Source organism: Calypte anna, chromosome 7 (genome assembly GCF_003957555.1).
Source record: "Calypte anna isolate BGI_N300 chromosome 7, bCalAnn1_v1.p, whole genome shotgun sequence".
In the NCBI taxonomy this organism is placed as follows: domain Eukaryota; kingdom Metazoa; phylum Chordata; class Aves; order Apodiformes; family Trochilidae; genus Calypte; species Calypte anna.
In genome coordinates, this window is record NC_044253.1 from 38,122,777 (window position 1) to 38,145,552 (window position 22,776).

Sequence of the window (22,776 nt, forward strand, 5' to 3'; positions counted from 1 at the left end):
CTAATCTAAAACTACTTTCCATGCTCTTGCTTGTATTGCAGATTTTGGCAGGCCATGTAAGAGTTCATTTGAGGACTTATTTTAAAATAACAGCAGGCTGAAAGAGGTGCAAAATGTATGCATGAATAATGCAGTTACTTACCCTTTACATTTTTGCAGTATGCACATCCCTGAGAGCAGTAGCCTTCTGCTTTTAAAAGACACATTTCCTCTCCAAATTACCTTGTTTCTTGGTTATTACTATCCCTATGAAATTTTTTCTCTTTCTGTTTTAAATCCAGCCATGTGGCCAAATGAGCATCAGCCTAATTTAGGTGGTTTTTTATCAGTTTATAAGCTTTATGGGGAAAATGAAATTTCTTTCTGAACCTATCAAAGATGCCATTAAAGCAATGAGGTTGTAGTTGAAAAAAAAAAATGAAACTAGTTTGTATTATAAAATGCTTTCACATCAAATGTATTGAGGTATCAATATTCTGCACACTTTTACTCTCAGAGTACAGTAACTATTTAGATTTAGGTCTGTTCAATGTATTCAGTAAACAGGAAATTGCTCAGTAATATTTTTTTCTACTTTTGGGTGTTTTTAAGTTTGCTAGCCTTGCTAAAAGTTTTCTTAAAATTAGTCTCTGAAATGTCTGTATTTGCCAATACTGAAGTGTTATGAAATAGAAACTGTACCTTTTTTTCATTTTCAAGGACATATTATACCAAAGTTGGAATTCCCTTAGAGGAGTTTGTCTTTTTTAGAGCTGTTCTTCCCTGTGCCATGGGAAGTGTTGGCACGGGAACTTTCTTTTGTTTCTTACTCCCCTGCATGTACAGCTGAAGTTCCCATGACTTCTATATCTGTGCTGTTTACTTTTCATCTCTTTAAGTGGCTTGGCAACACATGAGTCACTGGGGGTCTTCTTTGCATTTGGTCTTGATTATGAGTGGACAATATGAGTTTAATTTTGTTGTTTGCTTGTGATGACACTGCTTAAGTTTGTATCACAGCAAGGATTTGGGTGCTCCAGCTATGTATAAATCCAGCCTCCAAAGATCAGTGCATCCCTAGGTACACAACTTCACATGGCATTTTTTCTATTAATATAAGTGCTTTTAATTATAACTATTATATAGTAAGTATAATTATTAATTTTTATTAATATTTCTAGTGTTGCTTTAAGCATCCTGGGTTAGCTGTACACACAGTCTATGTGTGGCTTAGCAGGGAGATAGAGTTAGAACCCTTGTTTTTTTTAGTTGACTGAACAGGAAACCATTGTAGGCCACCAAGGAGCCCCTGATAAGAGATTTTTTATTCTGTTTTGGACATGGCTGGATTTCATCAGGCATGCCCTGGTTTTGGGTAACATATTTAAAGCAGAGAGGAAGTTGTGACAACTGCATGACTCTGAAATTGAGAGGAAAACAGGTGTATTCAGGAAAAGAACTTCAAAGAAAGAACAGTGAAAGACAAGAAAAGCAGAACTGAAGGGCAATCAAAATGGTAGGAGGAGAACCAGCCCCAAAAGGAATGGTGTTCATTCACTCACCATAAGTGTCATGGCAGTGTTGCAAAACCCCCCTCCATTTTGATACGGGACATTAAAGACATTGATGGGTTCAATTTCTTTAAAAAGTTCTTTACTTGTGACTATGAAGTATGGGCCACCTGCAACTATTGCCCTCATTAAAAATCTTTAACACACCCATGAGACAAGCCCAAGATAGACCTTGGAATTGTGTGCACATTTCAGAAAACAGTTTTGGAATGTGCTTAGCCATATCACTTGCTTCATGTTTCCATTAGCACTGCCAAGTGGGAAAATGCACATGTTTGTTCTTTGTCTGTCTTCTGCTCTTTCAGTTTCTAAAATTCTGTGTTCAGTGTCGTGAGCTTTTCTTCCTGAGGTTTTAAAACTCTATTGTTTGGGATGTTAAATAAATTTGAAATTGCCAATGTCAGATTGCATTTTACTGGAAAAAAATACTAAATGAACTAAAAATGTAGCAGTTAATTAACGAAACTGCTAATGCTTGGATAGTATTTTATGAGTTTATATATCCTTAGTAATCCCAAATTTCATGTACCTTGTAATCTTGTAAACTGCTTCATTTCCAGTTCCAAGTTCCCCAGGATTCCCTGTAGCACTGCAGTTATCCACTGTGACTTCTCTGTAAATTACCAACTTCAATGTTCTAAGAAAGAAAAACATTTTCTGATCCAATAACACGTTTATGTGATTCCTCTGGGGTGTGGCACAGAGATTGCAATCAGGATCTTGAGACACTTAGTGAAAACAAACCATTTTGAAATTATTTCTTGATTAACAATATCAATCATGATGTATTTTCTGGTATGATGCAGCCAAACAGTGAGTGCACCTGCAGCATCATGAGAAGTAGAATGAGTCAAAAAAAACTTCTTTGACAGGCACATAATAGCATCTAATCACAGTAGAGATCAAGTCCATTTAACTATGTTAATTTAATTAAGAAAGATTTCATATTGTTGTCTTGTGATGATGAAGTGGCCCAAATTGGAAAGCTATAGATCAACCTGAAAACTCAATGTGTTCACTTGTACAGTGGGAAGCTCAAACAGAATACAACTGCCACATAACGTGGCTATTTAATATATTTTTACTTTATGTTTCCCATATAATTTGGTATAAGAGCACTAAGTTTCAGAAGCTATACCCTTTTTTGTGTCATAATCTTCAGAGTTAGGGCCTGTTCCCTTCTCCTGAACTTTTTGAATTTGGTGATATGTCCTATATTTTAAGAGCCTGCTGTGTAATCCTCTGAAGCTTGGCACCCTGGCTGGTGTGAAATGTCCCCAAGGTTATAGCTTATTTAATAAACAGGAGAAGACATGACTGCTCAATGTTCAGGGATCAAGTGATACAAATAGCATATATTCTGGCTGTGTATTGAAACCTTTCATTACCTGGATGTGATATTTCTTCATCATTCTCACAGCTTTGCTACTTTGCATCCTATATGCATTTTGCTGGTTTCTGAATGATTTTTTTTTTGTGTCATACACATGCTTTCTTATGGAAACTACTCATCCTCTGCTCTTCTGCATTTCAGGGAAATATCTTCTTTCCTTGATTTGACTGTATTTAGTATCTTCCAGTATTTATTTATGGTTATGAGATCTATTTTTTCCAGATATATGTATAGCAGCAAGTATTACATGGTAGCATTGCAAGTCTCCTACCTGTAGTCTAATAAGACTCCTGAAATCATAATCAAAACCTCTTGTAGTTACCACTTAGTTGTCCTAGCTGAACACTCTTACCAGCTGTATTCTGGTGTGGATATTGGTCTTTTGGCTCCTTTGAAGATGTTTTGTAAAGTCCTCAAGAGATCCAGAGAATATTACAGTCCTCACTATTTTAATTTCCCCAGAAGTGAAGTTTTATTCTCCTCCTGCATCTTGACCAAATGTTGTGGGGATATGGGGATTCCTTTGTTTTGCAAAACCATGGTTCAACTTTTGAGATCTCTACTGAAAATGCTGCATTCCATTAGTTATTCATTCACACAGAGGAGATGGCAAGGAGTTATCATTGTCCATAAATATTTAAGTCTTCACATTCTATAGAACAGTCTGCTATTAATGTAAACATCAATATTTGTGCACTGTGAGCTTCAGCTTTAAGATTGTAGTTAAATGTTTAGTTTTTCTTTAAATATTGTAGGGATATGAATGGTAGGTGTTTCCTGGTTTGTAGGATGAAAACTGACAAGTGCTTTAATCACCAGAGTACCTCTGCCCTTCAGATCTGTGCTTACCTGCAGCTTTACACACACAGACATGAGGTATTGCTGAGATCTTGGGGATTTGGACATTTGTCAGTGCACCTGACACATTTTCCCATTTTGGGAAAGATGTGTGTCTCCATTTTATTGGGTGTAATTATCAAGGAGCAAGTCATCTTCATTCTACTTAGTATTGAGCTGTCTATTACTCTGGTGCATTTTTAGGTTTTCTTTAATGTATTTTCAAGTTATTTATCTCTTAACTATAGCACTGAACAGACAAACTTTTTAAAAGTATGAAATGCTTTGTGGTGTGTTTGTTTTTTGGTTGTTTCTCTTTCTTCTTCTTTCCCTGTTGTTACTACGTTCCGTTCCTTAGAATGTTTTATCTTTCTGTGATTCCTTTTCAGCTGCTGCACATAAAATGTGATAATGATGAACATATGTTTCAAAGACCCTCTGCTTTTTTCTGGTGTAACAATGAGGATTCACCTCCTTGTTTAGATATCTCTTCCATTACGCTTACTCCTAGGAGTTCTCCTGACTCTAGGCTACCACCTGGATTGTTAATACCACCACCTTCAAAAAGTGGTCTTCCAAAACCAACCAGTGAATACAGCTGCCCAAGACCTCGTGTAATCCTGCTGTGCAAAAGCAAAAGCTTTGTCACTTTTTTTTTTCTTTCTTTTTTTTTTGGCTTTCCTGTGTTCTCTGTTGTGTATTAAACTTGTGTTTAAAGTGTGCATTTTGTACAGTAGTTAAAGGACAGAACAGATGTGTCTTAGGTTCTCTAGGGATACTTTTAAAATGTGGAATTTGCAAAGATTTGCTCTTATTTCTACATAGGTTTTTCTCTCCTGCTTCCAAAAGAAAAATTCTTATTTTCCCAACATGTTTAAATTAGCCCATTAATTAATTGCCTCTGCATTATCTGTCAAGATTTTTAAAAAATTCTTTATATTAAGAGTAGTTATTCAAAATAAGCAGTTCTGAAGGTCCAGTTTCACGGGATCCCCCCCCTTGTCCCATGGATTATTAGAAAACCAATTGACCACTTAGTACCTTTTAGCATACTTTATAAAAACTCTGTGCAAAATGAAGGTTGAATTCTTAAATACTAAGTGGGCATATTGCTTTTTCCTAGCAATATGCTCATATTCTCAACTTTCCTTCCATTTGCAAGTTAACATTGGGCTGTATTTGACAATCATCGTGGCTTTCTGCATGTGTTGACTAAATAAAAAATGCTTCTTGTGCTCATATGTACTGAAAAGAATTTCTCAGAATTACTAAATCATAGTTTTACTTAGATAAGTTGTGTCAAGAGCATTAAAATGGCTGGTGGGTCCAACAGAATGGCACACAGAGAGGAACTGGCAGTGTAGTTTGGGCTTGCTTTTTTTTGCCTAAAAGACTTATTTTAAACCAAACAAATACTTTGTGATTATTGACCTGCCTTTTAGGTAGCTATAAACACTTAGCAAAGATGGAGAATCTGGATCAGAACTGATTATCTCCAAGACATCCATCAATGCTGATGGGAAACATAGGTTAATATACATAGGTTAATTGTCTTCCTGCTGAAGACAAAGCTGATCTGCAATCAGGGAGGGATTGGTTTGTATGAAGAACAGGATTTGAGATGGATTTTGTGTTTACTTTGGGTCAAGCTTTGGGTGGGAGCAGACATCCAGTGATCTTCTTAACTCTATACTGGTTCTCTGATTATGCACAAAGGCACCAGGTGGTTAATGCAAGATCCATGGACACAATAATAACAGCCTGGTGTGTCTGAACAGCATGGACTGAGATCTTCCCACAAGAGATGGGAAGAACCCTAACTCATGTTGAGATCACTAAGAGTTCTGTATCAGTAAAAATCTTAAAAATCAGTTGTTTTATGAAGTTAATTTACCTGTGGTCTTGCCAGGGAACAACGTGACAGAGAGAATTTTATTTTTTAATTACAAAAACCCAAACCCACTTGTTAATTGTGGATTTTTAATTTTCTTTTAATCCTTCAGTATACCTTAGGTAAAAATATTCCAGATTTTGGGGGATACTGAATTCCTATAGAGCTCCTATAGAACTACAGATCTCTGGTAATCCAAATTTTCAAAATGAAGTCAAGACTCCTAAGAAATAGAAAATAGAGGAGCTCAGAGTCCAGTTTTCTCTTTATGCAGTGTGTTCAGTGTCAGGCTGTGGATCAAGTGCAGAGAGAAATGGAGGTGGTTCAGGGCTTCCTATAGATTTGGCACAGGAACCTGTGGGATGAGTGTCAGGGGCACCTTCAGTTGCTGCAGGAGAAGCACTAAGGAAAGCAGCATTCCAAAACTAGGATTAATTCCATGGAACTCTGGTGGACCAGCAGTGCTGAAGGCTTTCTTTGCCAGGCTGTCCTATTCATGTCTTCTGCATGAAAGAATCCATGTGACTAATTTATCTTGTACTATGCCCATGAGGATATTTTGGTGCCTGGCTGGGGGCAGTCTTTGTAAGGTCAGGGTGTAGGGAGGCTCTACTGCCTAATAACATTAACATGCAAACTGGTTTTGCATATATTTTTTGGCTTCAACTCATCAAAGTTTTAATCTATTTCATTATTTGTCTTTAGTGTTCAGTTTACTCTGACTTCACTATGCCTCATTTGTGTCCTGAAGGTGATGGACTGATGGCAAGAGGAATTAATTACTAAGAAATAAATATGGCTATAGAATGATACTAATTGTCAGATTTGGGGTTACTTTGCTTATGGTTTTTTGAACCCTTCCAAATTCCTGGCCCTTACTAACAAAATCTCTTCTGTTCCATGTTCAAGGATGAGAATTTTATTTTGGATATTAAAATTCAGTGTATTGCATGTATAGGTTATTACTCACCAAAAAGTAATAAGGTCAGTAATAAGTAAAAAACCAGGCCAGGCTTTTTGCTTGCCAGATAAGTGATCACGTAAGGAAGAATTAGTGAATGAGAAATACTGAGATAGTATCTTTCCAGTTGAAACCACTGGTTCTGTGTGCTCTGAAGCATAGTGTTTTGTTGTTGCAGTATTAACTTCAATGGGCCTTGTGAATGTGTCTGTATTCATCTGTCTGCAATATGGAACTGCTTGTCACCAGCTTTTTCAGGTTTAACCGAGATACATTTCTGGCTAAACCAGGTGGACTATAAATGGAAAAATTATAATCCTGCTTATATGTTGGAGAGTTTTAGCATGTCTCAGACTCTGAACTGCAAATGCCATTTGCTTGGTTGTCAGGAGATGTTTTTGCATGCTGATGGTTATTTTTCATGGGTTTGAAAATGTGGCTTTTCTCTGCATGCTGAAGAATTCAGTATTGTGATCTTTTTCATGTGAAATATTGCCCTAATATTTATTGTCCTTATTGTAGGCAGGCAGTGTGACACCTAAATCACCCTCCACTGACATCTTTGATATGGTTCCCTTTTCTCCCATATCCCCTCAGTCATCAACACCTACTCGCAATGGTACACAGCCTCCTCCAGTACCCAGTAGATCTACAGAGATCAGTAAGTTTTGTAACAACTGACCTAATTTTTTGCTTACATTATTAAGTTTTTTGTTTTTTTTTTTTAGTAAAGCATCTTTAAAGATTTGAGTACATTTCGCATGGAAAGCCAAATAGAGTTTTTCTGTATCACATTCAGTAATGCCATTTCATTTTTATCCCATCTTCCCAAAGTCATTGATGTTGCTACCAACTTACATTATAAACAGATCTATTTCCTAACTAAAGCTATTATATAAACAGCTGAAAGGATTTTGGTTGGGGGTTTTAACTCAGCTTTTCTTTTACAGTATCTCTTTTGTACGTACTTGAAGAACTATTTTTACTCCTTGTTAGTTCTTTGTCAAGCTGCAGTTGTAGTATCTAAAGCTGGGGAAGACAGCAGGTGGAGTAAGTATGGTGAAGACAATGCAAAAGGGAGAGCTGAAGAAATCCCTCAAGGTGTAGGTTTTCTTGGAATACTATTTTTAATGCTACTTTTCATAGAATCTCCAGCTTTGTTGTTGAGTTACAATTGATGGACCCCTCCAGATACGTGGACCACTCCTAAAAGATGTTCACAAAATTATTAACAATGACAATTTCACTCTCCAGAGCTGGTAGGGTAAGGTTCTGGGCTCCAGTGGAAATCTTCAGTGAGTTCACAAAGTATTTGTAAAGACTTTGGAAATCTCTTGGGCTAAAGGAGAGTAGAGCATCCACAAGCAATGTTAGAGGTTGTAGCAATATTAGTCTGTGCTTAGTATCTTCTATTTCTGATGCCTGTTTTAGTAGAGGTAAGGAGGTTGGGGAAATGCTGCTAATATGTAGAATTTTCAGTTGTGAATGAGAGCTGTGCCCAGTTATAAAAATGCATTGTAAACCAAGTCAGTGTCTTCCCCAATGCCATATCCTCCACACCTGTCACTTCCATTGCTCAGAACAACTGTCATGCCCTACAGAAAAAGTAGGTGTGGAGGTTTTGGTTAAAAAGAATCTGGTTTGGTTTTGTTGGTTTTTTTTTTACGAGATTTTTAATTAATTTAGAAGAACTTCTGTGGGTTTATCAAAGTGCATATTAACAGAATTTAAAACAGTTCTCTTCAGAATATTATTAACTGCTCATAAATCCCATAAAAGAACATTAGAATGTTCAAATGAAATTGTTCTGTTTAGAGAATTTGTATCACTGAGTAAAGAAAAATGCAAAAATAATTCCAAGAGGCCTCCTCTGAGAACTCCTTTTGTGATTTGAAATTTGTTGCACTGAAAATACACAAAATGCCATAAAATAATTCTCAATGTGCATACCCAGCTTCAAAAATAATAATAACTCAACTTGAATTTACAGGACAAGTTGGGGTTTTTTTCTAAGCTACTGCCCTACCTTTTGAAACTCTGGCTAGAAATCATGTGGGAGTGCTCTTGAGAATTACAGCTGGGTAATAGAGAAAATACTATAAATAAGATGCTTTTTAAGTGATGTTATTTTAACTAGTTTTTTTTTTCTTCTGCACTTGATTTGCATTAAATTACAATGATGTAGTGCAGAGATGTGGGAGTAAGTGAATGGTAATGAAAGTGTGCTGGGCTTCAGAGAAAGATTGCTCAGGTGCATCTCAGTCTTTATGCTTTTGATCCCTGCTTTTTCAGTCTACATCATTAGTCCTTTAGATGTTGAAAATTGTTGCATTCATCAGCTATTAACAACCTTTGTCATATTTCAAAAGTGCAGCTTGAAAGAAGAGTCTTTTACTATCAAAGAAGGGCTTATTTGCTTAGATGAGAAAGTTCAGCTCCCATGAGTCTCATTGAAGCTGTATAATGTTGCATTTCTTTAATAAAGTACAAGAATATGTTGTTTTATTTGGTCTTATTGCTGCCAGTGTAAGCAAACTGGCATTTCTTTCTCCAGTGCAAGTTAGGTAAGTGGCAACCAAGAGGAGTCTCCCATTTCCTGCACAGCTTCTCATGCTCTTACCTCTACATTGTCTCTTCACTTAAGCAGTTTTTTTCCATCACTTTTAATGAAATAATAGGGTGATTTTCTTGGATTTTATCGTTTTTATAACTTTTATCACATTCAGTAGTAAACAAGGTACAAGATAGGGATGCACAAGTTATTTGCAGGTGTCAACTCAGTTGCTCCATTCACCAAAGTGAAGTTCATCTGCCTCTTACCTGGGGATGGTACAAGTGGTCTGCTCAAAAAAAAAAATGAGCTTTTCAAAGGCAGATTTCATCTTACTCATCCACTGGCTAAATTAACAAATCACCCAATGCTGCAGAGGAAAAACAGGAAACCAGTAACAACACCAAGCACTTTGTATTGCTCCAAGACCTTCATAGCTGATAACTGGCATCAGATAGTTCAGCTTCTCATTAAAAGAAATGCCTAAGAGTTAGAATCTTGCTTGCCAGCTCTCCTTTTGGCAGTTTCCCCAGCAAAAATCAGGGGTTTTTAATTGGTATCTTTTGCTTTGACTAGCCCACTACTAGTGGTATATAGTTCAAGAAACCTGGCATTCTAATAATGGAAGAGTGCAACATGGATCTTCTCTCAGGAAGGTGGTGATTTCAAAGCTTATAAGCTTTAAAAAAGGGAGATGTTTCCTCAGCATTATACCAATATGGCTTCTCAGTAAAAGTCTCTTCACTACTGGATATATCAGTAGTAGCAAATACATTGGGTTCACCTATTTCAAAGAAAAGAATTGCATGATTTTTGGACAGAAAGTTGCAGATTGGATGGATACGTGATGTCTCTTTAGGTAATAATTGCAAAAAATTCTTTCAAACACAAGAGCCCTTTCCAAAGTTGTATTTCTACTCAAAATGGTGCTGAGAAATATTTCTTTTAATACAGAATTTCCAGTAACCAGCTTGCAGGCTAAACATGAACATTACAGTAACTGCTTCAGTGAACAGCTGGCCAATGCATAGTTAGTGCAAACCAAAATGCAATGTCAAAGGCCATCCCTTCTGGAGTAAGGGATTGCAAATGGTCTTGTAAATTATCAGAAAGGATGGAACTAATTTATTGTTTTTATTTAGTTAAAGGAGGAATTAATTTATGTATTTCTTGATGGCACAGCATTATCATAATCTTTGGGAAGAATACTGGAGAGGAAAGTTCTCTGTTGAATTGTTCAAGATTTATTTCACTCAAATGAGTCTTCAGCAATTCAAGGTCACAACTGGCTGATGTAGACATCTGCTTTGAGATGTTATATTTCCAGAGATATTTAGGAGTCTATTGTGAGAATAATGATGGAGCCATTTTTATTGTAATTTTACTGTAATAATTCCAAATGAAAAATAAATGGAGTAGCCTGTGACTAAAGGAAAGGCTTCCTGGACTTCACTACCTCACATTATTCCAAATATTTTCTTGGGTGCTTGTCTCCAGTGTGATTAATTTTTAATTGTCATCACAGCTGTTCCAGGACATCTGGGGAAAGTATACATCAGCATAACTCTGTGCCTGGGTGATAGCTAGAGTAAAGAAGATTGGGATGCAAAATACAGCAGAAAAGACAAATATTTGTGGTTTGGTTCTGAGTTTATTACAGAGTACAGGTTGCTACTCTCCTGTATTATGTGCATCTTGTCCAGGATATCAGATAGGTCACAGAAACAAGAATCTGTTACCTGTTTATGTCCTCTGTGGGTTGAGCTGCAGACATAAAATGTCAGCATTTCATGGTCCTGAATTTGTTGGATCAATGCCCAAGCTGTGGATTTATTTCCATCCAAAAATTAATGGAAAAGGAAAGGAAGTACCTGTGCTGTTTGAAAGGATTGTATTCAAAGGCTTGATTGTTGCTGTGTATTGGAGAAAGAAATACCTGTCTGTGCTGCAGTTAGTTTGAGGAGTGTTCCAGGCAAGGTATTCTTGTTGTAATTAATCTTCATGCAAATACTCTGGCCTGAAATTAAAAATTGACTGATCTGTCCCATCCCTGCTAAAAAGGAGCTCCCCCTGTGGGCAGTGGGGTGGACACTAACAGATAAGCTTCTGGAGTTCTTCCCATGCAATAGTGCATGGGCACTGGACATCTTGGGATTTGTTCTGTTTCCACACGTTCTTCACCTTCTGGTCAAAAGAGAAATACTGATGGTGCTGCTGCAGATATTTCATGGAACTTTCTCTCTCCCTGACTTTGAGCACAGCAATCTCTCAAACAGCACACAGACTTTAAATGCAGAAAAGCAGTTCTGCCATTGACTCTTTAAGCCACTCTGCTGAAAAGCTGAGCATGTTGTAATAGACATGGTTCCCAAAATAATATTTCATAGAAACTCAGCTAGGAAACACTTCTCTGTTTTGAATCTGATTCTGTAAAGGCTTCATCACTTAGAACAGGATGCGCTCAGGTTAGTTTTAAGGTCTGCCTTGAATAACAAATATAAATGAAGTAATCCTTCACCTGAGAACAGGTGACATTAGAGGAGGAAAAGCTTTGCCATTCTCCTGTTCATGAGCTCCATGTTGTCATTAATAAAAGACAATTAAGAAGGCATAGATGGGGCAGTATCTATAATAGTGCACTAAATACTTGCTTTCAAAAATACTAATAAGTCATCTTTTAGTTCTAAGAAATGCAGAAGTTGTAGTCTTTACTCTTTTTTTCTAAATGCAGAAATACATTCCTTGAATGTTTTCTAAGGCTTGGTTTTGAAACTGGCTGCTTTTAGCTGTCTGACCACACAGAAAATTGTCAGCTCCTTTTAAGGATAGGAACAAACTAGAGAGGAGAGGGGAAGGGGAAAAAAAAAACCAGAAAATGTATCTACATAAAGAACAAATAGATTGGTGAGAAGCAGAAAGTATAATCACTTTCTGCCCAGTAGAGGTTTAGCTTGAAAGTCAAAGCTGCTGCACATCTGAGGGTTACTTGTTAGGAGCATCAGAGCATGTAAGGACATGAGTTGTACTGGAGCAGACTCATTTTGGCTGTGAAAGAGGCAAAGGGATGAGGTAGATCATCATTCTTACATTCAGTTATCCCACTTAAAGTCTCTTTTGCACGCAGAAAAGACTAGGTTGTGGTGGGGTTTTTTGGCTTAAGTGAGCTTTTGGAATAAGGCTCTCTGATCTGGGCCATCTCCTGGTCCCATGTGAGAGTTTGTAGCTTTTTAGTCACAGTTTTTGTATTCTGTAATTTATCAAGTTCCTGCTTGTCTCTACTGTATTTTGGGAATAAATCCGGGTAGCTGCTAATAATTTAAAACTCTTGTTGTGCAGCTTGGTAGCACCTAAATGATGGATATGGTTTTAATGTTTTCTCCACCAGTGACAAGACTGTATCAACTTTGTACTCTAAATTTTGCAATCATTTTGGAAAGGTTGGGACAGCAAAATTGTTTTCAACTCAATAGAGCAATAGAAAAAGTCTGTATGGATGGCACTTTTATATGTACAGAGAAAAAAATCCCATTACTGAGAAGAAAAAAAGAAAATAAAAACCACCTCAAAATATTTAGTCTGTAGGATGTGAAGAACTTGTGTTCTACTAAGAATAAAATGTATTGGAGGTCTCTCCTCTTGTCCAGACAAGAAGGAAATACAAAAAAGCCCTGACCACTAGAAAGTTAAGAAAATTGAGAAGCTGTATGGTACTGACAGAGAGTGCTTTACAGTAATGCTATTTATGGATCCAGATTTAGTGGAAATTTTGGGTAAGGGACCTTTCAGGGGCCTGTGCTTTTTTGATTCTTTCTTGGTGTGATCATATCGAAGACCTTAAAACCCTGGCAGTTAGTTTTAGTTGCAAAAGGTGTATTTAACCGGTTGGTAAGGTGTGGCAGACAGTGGGCATGAAGGCAAGGTTGCTTGCTAAAATATGTTTCTGCCTTCATGGTAATCTGAAATGTGATGTCCTGTCCCCTTCTCATTTATGAAATACCTATAACACCACCTTCAGTGTCCTTCAGCAGAAGATGCCCTGTTCAAATTGGAACTACTTCTTCTCATCAGATCCCTAGAATTCCTACAGAAGGCACAAGCATTCATGGAAGCCAAATTGTCTTAAGCAGAAGTTGATGATGTTCTTGGAAAAAAGTCTTTTGAGTCTTAACCTTTGGAAACCTCATCAAGATAACAGATTTCACATGTGGATGTTAGAAGTTGTGCTGAATCTGTTGCCTATCTAGAGGTGCTGTTATTCAGCTTGTGAGGACATATAAGCTGAGTTTTTCAAAGAGCTGTTGTTGTAGCCTGTACTTTTTCTCTCAGTGACTCAGTTTTCTGTTGTTCCAGAGAGAGACCTTTTTGGAGCAGAACCTTTTGACCCTTTTAGCTGCGGAGCAGGAGATTTCCCTCCAGACATTCAGTCCAAACTAGATGAGATGCAGGTAACTATTGGGTTCTGTTTTCTATGGCTGCATGAATATTCTTGAAGTACACACTTACAGTACCAGTGATTCTGTGATGTGTTTCTGAAAATGTGTCCCAGACTGCACATAGAAAAAACCCCACCAACTTCTGGCTATTTCTTTTTTGTCGTGGCCTTTGAGTTAGAGTTTGAATTTGTCTGCCTGAAGGTCCTTAAAAATGTTAGCCCATGGTATTAATACAGATACCTGCACTGATATAGGCTTTAACAGCACTGTAATAAAAGTGGATGCTGCTGCCCTTGCCTGGGAAGGGATTGAGTGAGCCAAAGACAAGAGCCCTACAGACCCACTGATGCTGTTACTCCTCAGTTCCAGCAATCTACACCACTTCACTATACCCTAACCTTTCCCCAGTAGCATTAGTCTGGTTTTCCACATCATTGCCATAGATAAAGTACGTGTCTAAGGGGCCAGGGCAATTTTTTCTGCCCTCAGAAATAGCTGCATTTTACTATGTCACTCTGGGACAATTAAACTGTCAAGAATTGATTCAAAAATTCTAATCTGGTGTGTTTTTATTGGATCATGTTTTTTGATTTTGAAGCACTCAACAGTATCTGTTCAGTTATTGACCTAGTTTTGAGGCAATTCTAGGAGAAAACCTTTGAATTTTGGAATAAATCCCTCCCTTCAGTCAGATTTTCCAAAGTGCTAGTTCCTTGCCAGCTTGCTTATCTGGCCTTTCCAGCAGCTTGCCAGCAAAACAGAAGGCTGAAAATACTGAGAACTTGAATTTCTAGGATCCTGGCTCCTCATCAGAAAATGTTCCCAAGGCTTCCAGCCCTCTTTTATCTCAGAAGCCTACAGAGTCCAACAGATTGGTTTCCTATTCATTGTGAAATTCTATTTCTCAGGTTTAGGATGGTGCCACTGGCAAAACTCCACTCAGAAACTGAGATTCTTGTTCACCTGTACTCTGGCCCACGTAGTTGCAGATAGCTAAAAGCCAAAACTGGCTTATTTGCAGTTTCAGTAAAAAACCTTATGATTTGTGAATGCCATAGTGTTAGTCCCTTTTAAAACTAAACCCCCAAAGCTTTTAGCACCTCACATTGATACATATCAAGGTTTTCCTGTTTCAGGAAAAATAGACTGTAGTAGCTGTGGATACTAAGAAGGATCCTGTGACAGTAGCTAAATGTCACAAACCAAGAGTTCTTATCACAGTTCATGTTTGGGCAGAACTTTGTATTCTTAGTATACAAAATACTGCAAAGTGTTATCAGCTCACAAAACATCAGTGAATGGAACAGTAGAAATCTTTTTCAAAGATATTTGAATTCATAAAATGCAAAACTCCTATCATCCTATCATTGTATTTGGCTTAAAAAAAAAAAAAAAAAAGAGACAGTCAATAAAAACCTCCCCAAAACCTCAGCTGTTTCCCCCCCTGCACATGTATATTTTATTTTTTCCAGCTTTTTAATCTGCATTATAAATCAGTCTCACAATCATAGTGTCTAGTGTACCCTGACACTTGAATTGAGAATTAATTTGTAGGTCTTTATGTAAGCACAAACCTTATTCATATATAATCCAACTGAGAACAAGAGTGAAATTCTCAGGTTATGGGGAAAAAAAATTGAGTTTCAACAAACCAAAAGCTCAATGCAGTTACTTGTTGAGGTGGTTGTTGCAAAATACAGATTGAAACATATTTTTCCTAATATCTCTTTTGTCTTCTTGTGCTTTCCTGGGTGCCTAGCGTCAGCGATGGTTGGTATATCCTATTTTAATCATGGTATTGAAAGTATTTGTAATTGAAATGTGCATGTGTTCATGTCTGGTTGTTTCATTTTTATGCTTATGTATCTGTGCACATATAACAAAACTCTTAAGATTTATATTTTGTATGTCCAGCTCGAGGTCTGAGCCATTTGAATTTTATGGGCCTAAAATGTCTGAGGTATTTTAACTTAGTTTAGTTTTCTTTAGTCAGTCCTAGCAGCTGCTAGCACTAAGCCTTCATTTTGGCTGCTGTTTGTTTTCCATGGGTAGTAGTGAAAGCTCCAGTTCTCATAATTGCATTGTCATTAGTGAAATGGTGGAAGCCAAGCCTTTGATTTCTGTGTTAGTGCAGTCATATTTGGGAATGCTTTTAATTGGAAGTAATTATTTAAAACATTGCTTTATGCAAAATACAGCTGTGCTAGAGGTCAGCAGTTGTTAGACACATACAGGGGAATGTGAAATGAACCTACAAAAGGTAAATAGGCAAAGAAAGTGTCCTTTAGGAAATCTAATATTAAGAAAGAAACAGGAAAGAAAAATGTAGCCTTCTTCTCTGGAATTCCAAGTGAAGGAATCTGTTATCTTCACATTCTGATAGTACAGCCTGGGTTTCAGTAAATATTAATTCCATTAAATATACAAAGTTAAGTGATTTACAAACACATCTACCACTTCATAATATTAGGTCATTCTTATCATATGTCTAAACTTCAGCAAGGCTCCAGATTTCACACTGAAGCTCTTTCTGTTCCATTTTCCAGTCCAATCTCTGATCTTTTTGGAGAGCTCAAAACTCGTGACATGTGCTGAGATATGACTTGAACAGCTCAGGTTTCTGATGACTTTCCAACCTCCTGTTTTCCCCCACCCTTATGCCTAAACTTATTTTCATCCTCTCTATTTTGAATGTATCCAGACATTAATAAAATTAATATGTCTGTATTCCCAGAAATCTTGCAGTGAGGAGAGGTTTTGTTGGATCATGAATCATACCAACAACAGCTGCTGTAATTTGTTAAAATCTCAAGGTAGTTAATATCATAAAGCTTCCAGGAGCTGCAAGCCATTCTCTGTTCATGGCCTAGAGCAGTCAGTAGGATTGACAACTTTCCATCTGAAATAAGTTATTCTCAACCCTCTCAATTATCTCCTCAGAGATGTGTGAATTTATCATTGGTTCATTGGGTTTGTGCTGACTTTAAGCTCATGAAGTTAAGTGAAGTTACAGGGCAGGGATAAGTAAGTTAAGGTTGTCTTTGGCAACTTTATCTTCTGATAAAATGGAAGTTCTTTGTTTTATACTAGAGCAGCTCATGTCTTACTGCTGTAGACACAAAAAAGTGGGAATTTTAGAAGAGGGATTATTTTCAGGTTACTTTTTTCCTGTTAAAGTAAGTTTTGCCCCTTTGTTTAAGAGGCTAATCACATATGTTAGTTATTATTTTTCTGAATAACAAAAGTGTTCAGTTCTTGAGTTAAATCATCTTGGAAGTAAGGAAGCTGACACTGTCATGGGGATGTGAACACAGAAAAAACCCACACATTACATCCCTTCCAGTTCCCACTCCAACATCAGAGGCTGGCCTTCTGCAGTCCCTGAAAATCAGCATGTTTGAGAAGTTTTCTGACCTGAACCTTTTAAGTGCAGAAAGACATGGCACAAATGGTTTTTTTTAATGAACAGACAGTGTGCTATGCTAACAGCAAGTTATTAAAAGCTGAAATATCTGCATGACACAAGGCAAAATATTTTCAACCCTGCGTGTTAAAATGAATGGTACATGTTTTATGTATACATTATGCAGTGTGTACCAAGTGCTGGCTATATATTTGATTTTTAAAGAAAAAATATTCTAACACATTAATTGGGCTTCTTAGAAAAAAGATTAAAAGAGATAATAATTTATTATCCACTCAGTCATTCCAGCTGACTTCATTATTATTACAGCTGTGAATGATGGAGTTTAGGGTGAAAAGCCAGAAGTGGGCATATGCTCTGGAATGGATGCTATAATAATTACCCTGCAGCTTCAAGTAGGAGCTATAAGACTTGAGAGCTGTCTGGAGTTCAGGTGTATGTATAAACTGTGTTCCTGAAAGCAGACATAAAGCTGAAATCATCCTGCACTGCTGTGAGAACTGCAGCACAGGGTACTTTGTTGTCTGCATTAATCAGAGGTCAACTTTGTCTGTAAAGGAGAATCTTTTCTTAAAACCTTGTCTTCACACAGCTTGCTCCACAACAGCTTATTAGATTTTATTCTTTTTAATCGTATCCTATATTTGCCAAAGTATAGGTTTGGAGATTCCAAAACTTACGTAAGAATTTGGAGTTATTTTGCAAAGCTTGAGGGATTAGTAATGGAGATGGCTATGGGAGACCTGAAGGTCCTTCCTGATTATTGCCAATTTGATTGCAATCACTTTGCCAAAGAGTCTGCTGGGCACAGTCTTCTGATTTCAGATCTTCTGATTTATTTTTTTTTTTCCACTTTTGAGGGTTGCATTTAATTTAATGGGAATATTGGCTGAAACAGTAGAGCTTTCTTTGGTTTATATTCCTATACATTTCTTGTCTAAGGCTTTTTTAAACAGTAATGATACATACAGTGCAGCAATCTCTTGAGGGATAGGCAGTGATCACATTACAATTATGTTAAACTCTGACTGCTTTCCATGCAGAATATCACAGATTAAATGGGGAGGACTAAAGGTGAGGAAAGTAGTCTGGAGTGAAGTTGCAGAAAGAAGATCAAAGAGACCACTTTTCTTCAAAAAAGTAGTAATAGCTCAAAGTCATAGAAAACACAGGTGACAAAGTGTCATTTTGTGTGCAGTAAAAAGAAAAAATAATTAAAAAAACACATGATCAACACAGGAGCAGTGAGATGTGTGGTTCCAAATTGCATCATCTCTTTTGCTCATGGCTAGCCAGAAGAAGGGCATTGGAAGTGCAGCTAGATAAGACACTTAAATATACTTTACATATAACACTGCTTAAATGTCTGAAAGACAGCTAAGAGCATGAAGGACATGACTGAGGTGCATGTTTGGTAAAAGGACTCTCCAGATTGCTCAGGGGGAAGCTGCTTGTTCTTGCTAAACCAGCAACTGTTCTACCACTGCAGCTGTGTCAAGTGTCTTCAGGCAGAACCACAAACTATCCTTCTTACAACCACAAAAATGGAAACAGCCTGTAAATACCTGGAAAGATTTCAGGCATTTCAGACACACTCTGTCTGTGGGGTTTACAGTTTTAACAGGCTGGACTGTGTAGGGCTAATCCTCTGAATTGTCAGCTACATCAGTTCATAATAGCCTTTGGGTAAATGAACAATGTCTGGTTATAACAGGATGTGTTTGACTTGGAAACTCATATAGGGTTTGCCTGAAATCCCATTTGCGTTGATGCTCTTTGAAAAATACAGAGAGAGGGGGGAAGAAAATGTCAAATGCACCACTGAGCTTTGGCAGCACTCTGTCACCCAGGTTTGGCAAACTGGGATGCTCAGTTGGAAGAAGTTTGCATCCCAGTAGTGCTGCTGTTTCATCATCTCATAGCACGAATCTGCCTCTAGAAACATTCAGGTTTTATTGGGAACATCTCAGATTGCTTGGTAACCATTGCCAGGAAGTTTACTCTGCTTCTCAGCGTTACTCATTTGATAGCAATAGCCAGTGGGGTGATTAAATATTCATATGGTTTTAAAGTTCTAGCCTATGGTTTGGATTTGCTTAAAATTAAGCTGGTTTGACTTGGGATTTGTCTTTTAAAACAAAAAGCTATGTTTTTGAGGTATTGCTATGCATTATGAGAAAAGACTTGAGTTCGTATCCAGTCCCAGTACAGATTGCTTTACAAAGAGATGAATTTTGTTTACAAGATCTTTGCTTCCTGAAAGCACATCTTGTGGATTTCATAGCATATGATCAGCATTCAGTGTTAACACTGAACTGAACACTGAACAGCTGCCACTGGAGCTGATGTTGGCATTTCTATTCAGAGTCCATATTTCCAGTTGCTTATAGTTTTACAAACTTTCATGTCACATGAGTTGCTTGACTCAAAAGCTACTTTGCTCTTGAAGATCAAGCCACAATTATTATTCACCTTCTTTTAAAGCAAAAAGAGAAATTAAACCAAGAGCACTTGTCCTCTATCACAAGTGCTGTTATTATACTGGAACTGGTGCAAGCAAAGTACGTTTTGTAACCAAAGCACAGATACTTGCAGAGTGAATTTATTTTCAATATAGGGGTGGGAGCATTGAGCTTATGACCATCTCTTTATTTCTGTTAAAACAATGGGAGTAAACGGAGTTTTGACTTGAAATCTTTAAGAATTTCTTTATGCTTTCTAAAGACCATTGTATTTTCTTTCACTGAGTTATGTGCCTTTGAAATGCAGTTTGTTGGTTTGCAATAGTGTTGGAATTATTTTATTTGCCTTTTAGTGAAGCTCAGAACCTCTGAGACATGTTTGAATGCTATATTATTGTTGGACTGCCTCTGTGATAAGGGATTACTGAATTAGGAGCCACCTGTTATCAGTAACAGTAACCTGTTATCAGTAACAGTATCCTTGACTTACCAGAATCCTAAAGTGTAAATATAATAAACCCTTTGTTCCTATAGCCCTAATCTTTTCTGCTAGTAAATAATGTTGAATTTTATGTAGGAACAACAGGAACAAGTCAAACATGTTTGTTTTAACAACCTTTGTATACAGATAATCAAGGCTTTTTTCTACAATATTTTCTTTGGTTTATATACATACTGCATGTCTTTTGTTCTATGTGATACATCCTTTTATAAGTTAATCATTACAGCTTTGTAAAAATCAGATGACAAACTAATGTAAATGTCCCTGAATTCATTCTGAAGTAGCCTTATGGTTTATCTGCCTAAAGAGAGACTAAATTGAGGTGGTTTTAGACAGCTTAATTCTCAACAAAACACTCCTTTCTATTAATGGTGTCTTGTTTCATTGCAGGAGGGGTTCAAAATGGGATTAACTCTTGAAGGCACAGTATTTTGTCTCGATCCACTAGACAGCAGGTGCTGATGAAAAGGAACTAAACATGGAATTCCTACACAGTGGGGGTTTTTTTAATTCTGAACACGTATTCACAGATATTACCCATGTGCCAAAACCTGCTTTTTTCAACATGTAAACTCTTGTGAGGTTTGCTTCTGTAAAAGCCCCATTTAGCTCCACCTTTCCCTGTACAAATGTAAAAAGTTGTATTTGGTTATGAAATATGAATTAAATTACTCTGTTGTCTTTCTTTCTCTCCCAAATTTTCTGTGCTATGACCATTATCCTGGAGAAGTTCTTCAGGCAGCTCACATGTACCTCTCTGTTTGCAGGACTGCAAGCATGATTTTTGCATTCTACTATACTTGGCAGCATTCTGAAGTTACTTTTTTAAGCCTTTATTTTCAATTCAAGCAGTAAAATGATTAATCTCTAGTGCAAAAAGTTCAAGTTGCAGTGAAAAAGCAGAAAATAATGACCATTAATCTGTGCTTAAAAGGTAAATCTGGGTGCCATGTAATTGATTCTCATCACTGTGTATTGTTTCTGTGCTGTATATACATAATTAGTTTATAAAAAACAGATTTATAGGTCCATAATTCATGTTTTAGAAACTAACAGATTACTAGTCTGCTAATTAATGCTTAATGAAGATAGAAGAACTGCTGCATTGCAGAATGGGCAAAGTAACTACCCTTTGTTTTGATATCTTATAGCTGAACTATAAATTACATAATTTGGAAATCATTACCTGATAACCATAAGTTGAAAAGTAGGTTATGGTCTTGCATTTACTTAGGAAATGATGTCATTTTGTTCATGAACAGGCCCAGTCCACTGAGCTCAGTTCTGTAAGTTCCTTTCAACACCTGAATGTTTACACTCAGGCTCTCTTAAGTATTTTTTCACTGTCTGCTTTAAGGTGATAATGTCTTCATTTTGAAGCTTGCTGCAAGAACTCCAAGTTAGTAAATCCTTCATAGCCCCTGGCTGTTCATGTTGCAGAATTAACTGCACACCAGATTCTCAGCTGCTGTTAAGTTTAGTGCTGACCCTTCTATGCATACTCCTCATTAATTTTTAACATAAGCAATAAAATACAAAGTATTATCATTAGTGTTTTGATGCCCAAACTCCACATTAGCTCAATTCAAAAACTTTAAAAATACTTTTCCCTCCAAATACACAGTTGTGGAAACAACAAACACTTCAGGATTTTTAAAATACATTTTCTTCCTTTTTTCATGAGAGTTTTTCCTGATACCTTCTTGTCCTTAGCTATTACAGTTTACACCAAAAATGCATTTTTAAGTCCCTCATCACATCTTTATTCCTTGTTCAGCAAAGTACTTTTGCATATACCTTTGAAGTCCACTGAAATGAAGGGGATTATTCCTCTGCTGAGGTTGGCATATGCTCAGGTACCTTGATGAATGGGTGTCTTAATGTCCTACACTACATTAGTCTTCCTCTTCCTTTGTTCAACATTCATATAGAGTATTATATATAAATATATATATATAAAAAATATATATAAATCACTAACAAATAGAATAGTATATGTTTCATAAAGAAAAGTCTTTATAATTTTGTTTGTCATATAGTATTTTGGAATTTGTATAATGAGGATGTTTAGCAGCCATAGCAATGGCCTTTTGTAACAAATAGATTTTGTATTTTTATTGTACTTTAAAAAGCTTTACATAATAAGCATCTATTTAGTGGTCATTTATTATCAATGGTAACACAAAGATAATATTTGCACATTTTAAGAAACCTTTTTCTTTACTGATTTTTATGATAGCTGATTGCAAATGGCATGGTTAAGTGTTACATTACTGATCAACCCACACAAAAAATACTTAAATCAACACACCAGTGCATTTTTAATCAAAAGGTTATGTGATCCAATTGGAAATTGTATTTGTATGTAATCTCCAATGTCTGCTTAATTTTGCCTACAATAAATGTTTTTAAATAAACCACATTTTAGAACCTTCTGTTCCTTCAGTAAAATGCCCAGTGGAAGGGAGGGTGGGGAGGCACTTAAATTTGGGGCAGAACTTGCCCCAGAGAACGTTTTAGTGCTGAAAGGTGGCAAAGTCACTTTCCAGCAGGAAGGATCTTGTCTCAAACAGTGTAAAACAGCTCGGGGGCTGCTCTTTGTTTTGTGCTTGGTCTCATCTGCTGTCTGAGGAAAACCTTGTTGTATGTGCAGCTACGTAACACCAGTAACTCAGCAGTAGCTCTCTCCACAGTGCTTTGGGAATTTCTTAGATACTTTTTTATTGTTTGAGTTCTGGTGGGGATTGCTTTGGGTGAGTTTTGGTTTGGTTT

At 36.9% G+C, this 22,776-nt stretch overlaps 1 protein-coding gene across 3 annotated transcripts in view; it reads left to right on the forward strand.

Moving 5' to 3' along the window:
* GULP1 (GULP PTB domain containing engulfment adaptor 1) overlaps window positions 1-22,421 on the forward strand; it is a 138,659-nt gene extending 116,238 nt beyond the window's left edge. For 2 of the 3 annotated variants that reach the window (XM_030454661.1, XM_030454662.1), the window contains 3 exons: window positions 7,155-7,293; window positions 13,534-13,628; window positions 20,395-22,421. In XM_030454661.1, coding sequence (XP_030310521.1) covers window positions 7,155-7,293; window positions 13,534-13,628; window positions 20,395-20,466 — 306 coding nt within the window. In that variant the 3' untranslated portion in view covers window positions 20,467-22,421. Of the gene's footprint in view, window positions 1-4,169; window positions 4,395-7,154; window positions 7,294-13,533; window positions 13,629-20,394 lie in introns of all 3 variants that reach the window. The other variant, XM_030454659.1, reaches the window with a different exon arrangement.
* The last annotated feature ends 355 nt before the right edge of the window (window positions 22,422-22,776 follow it).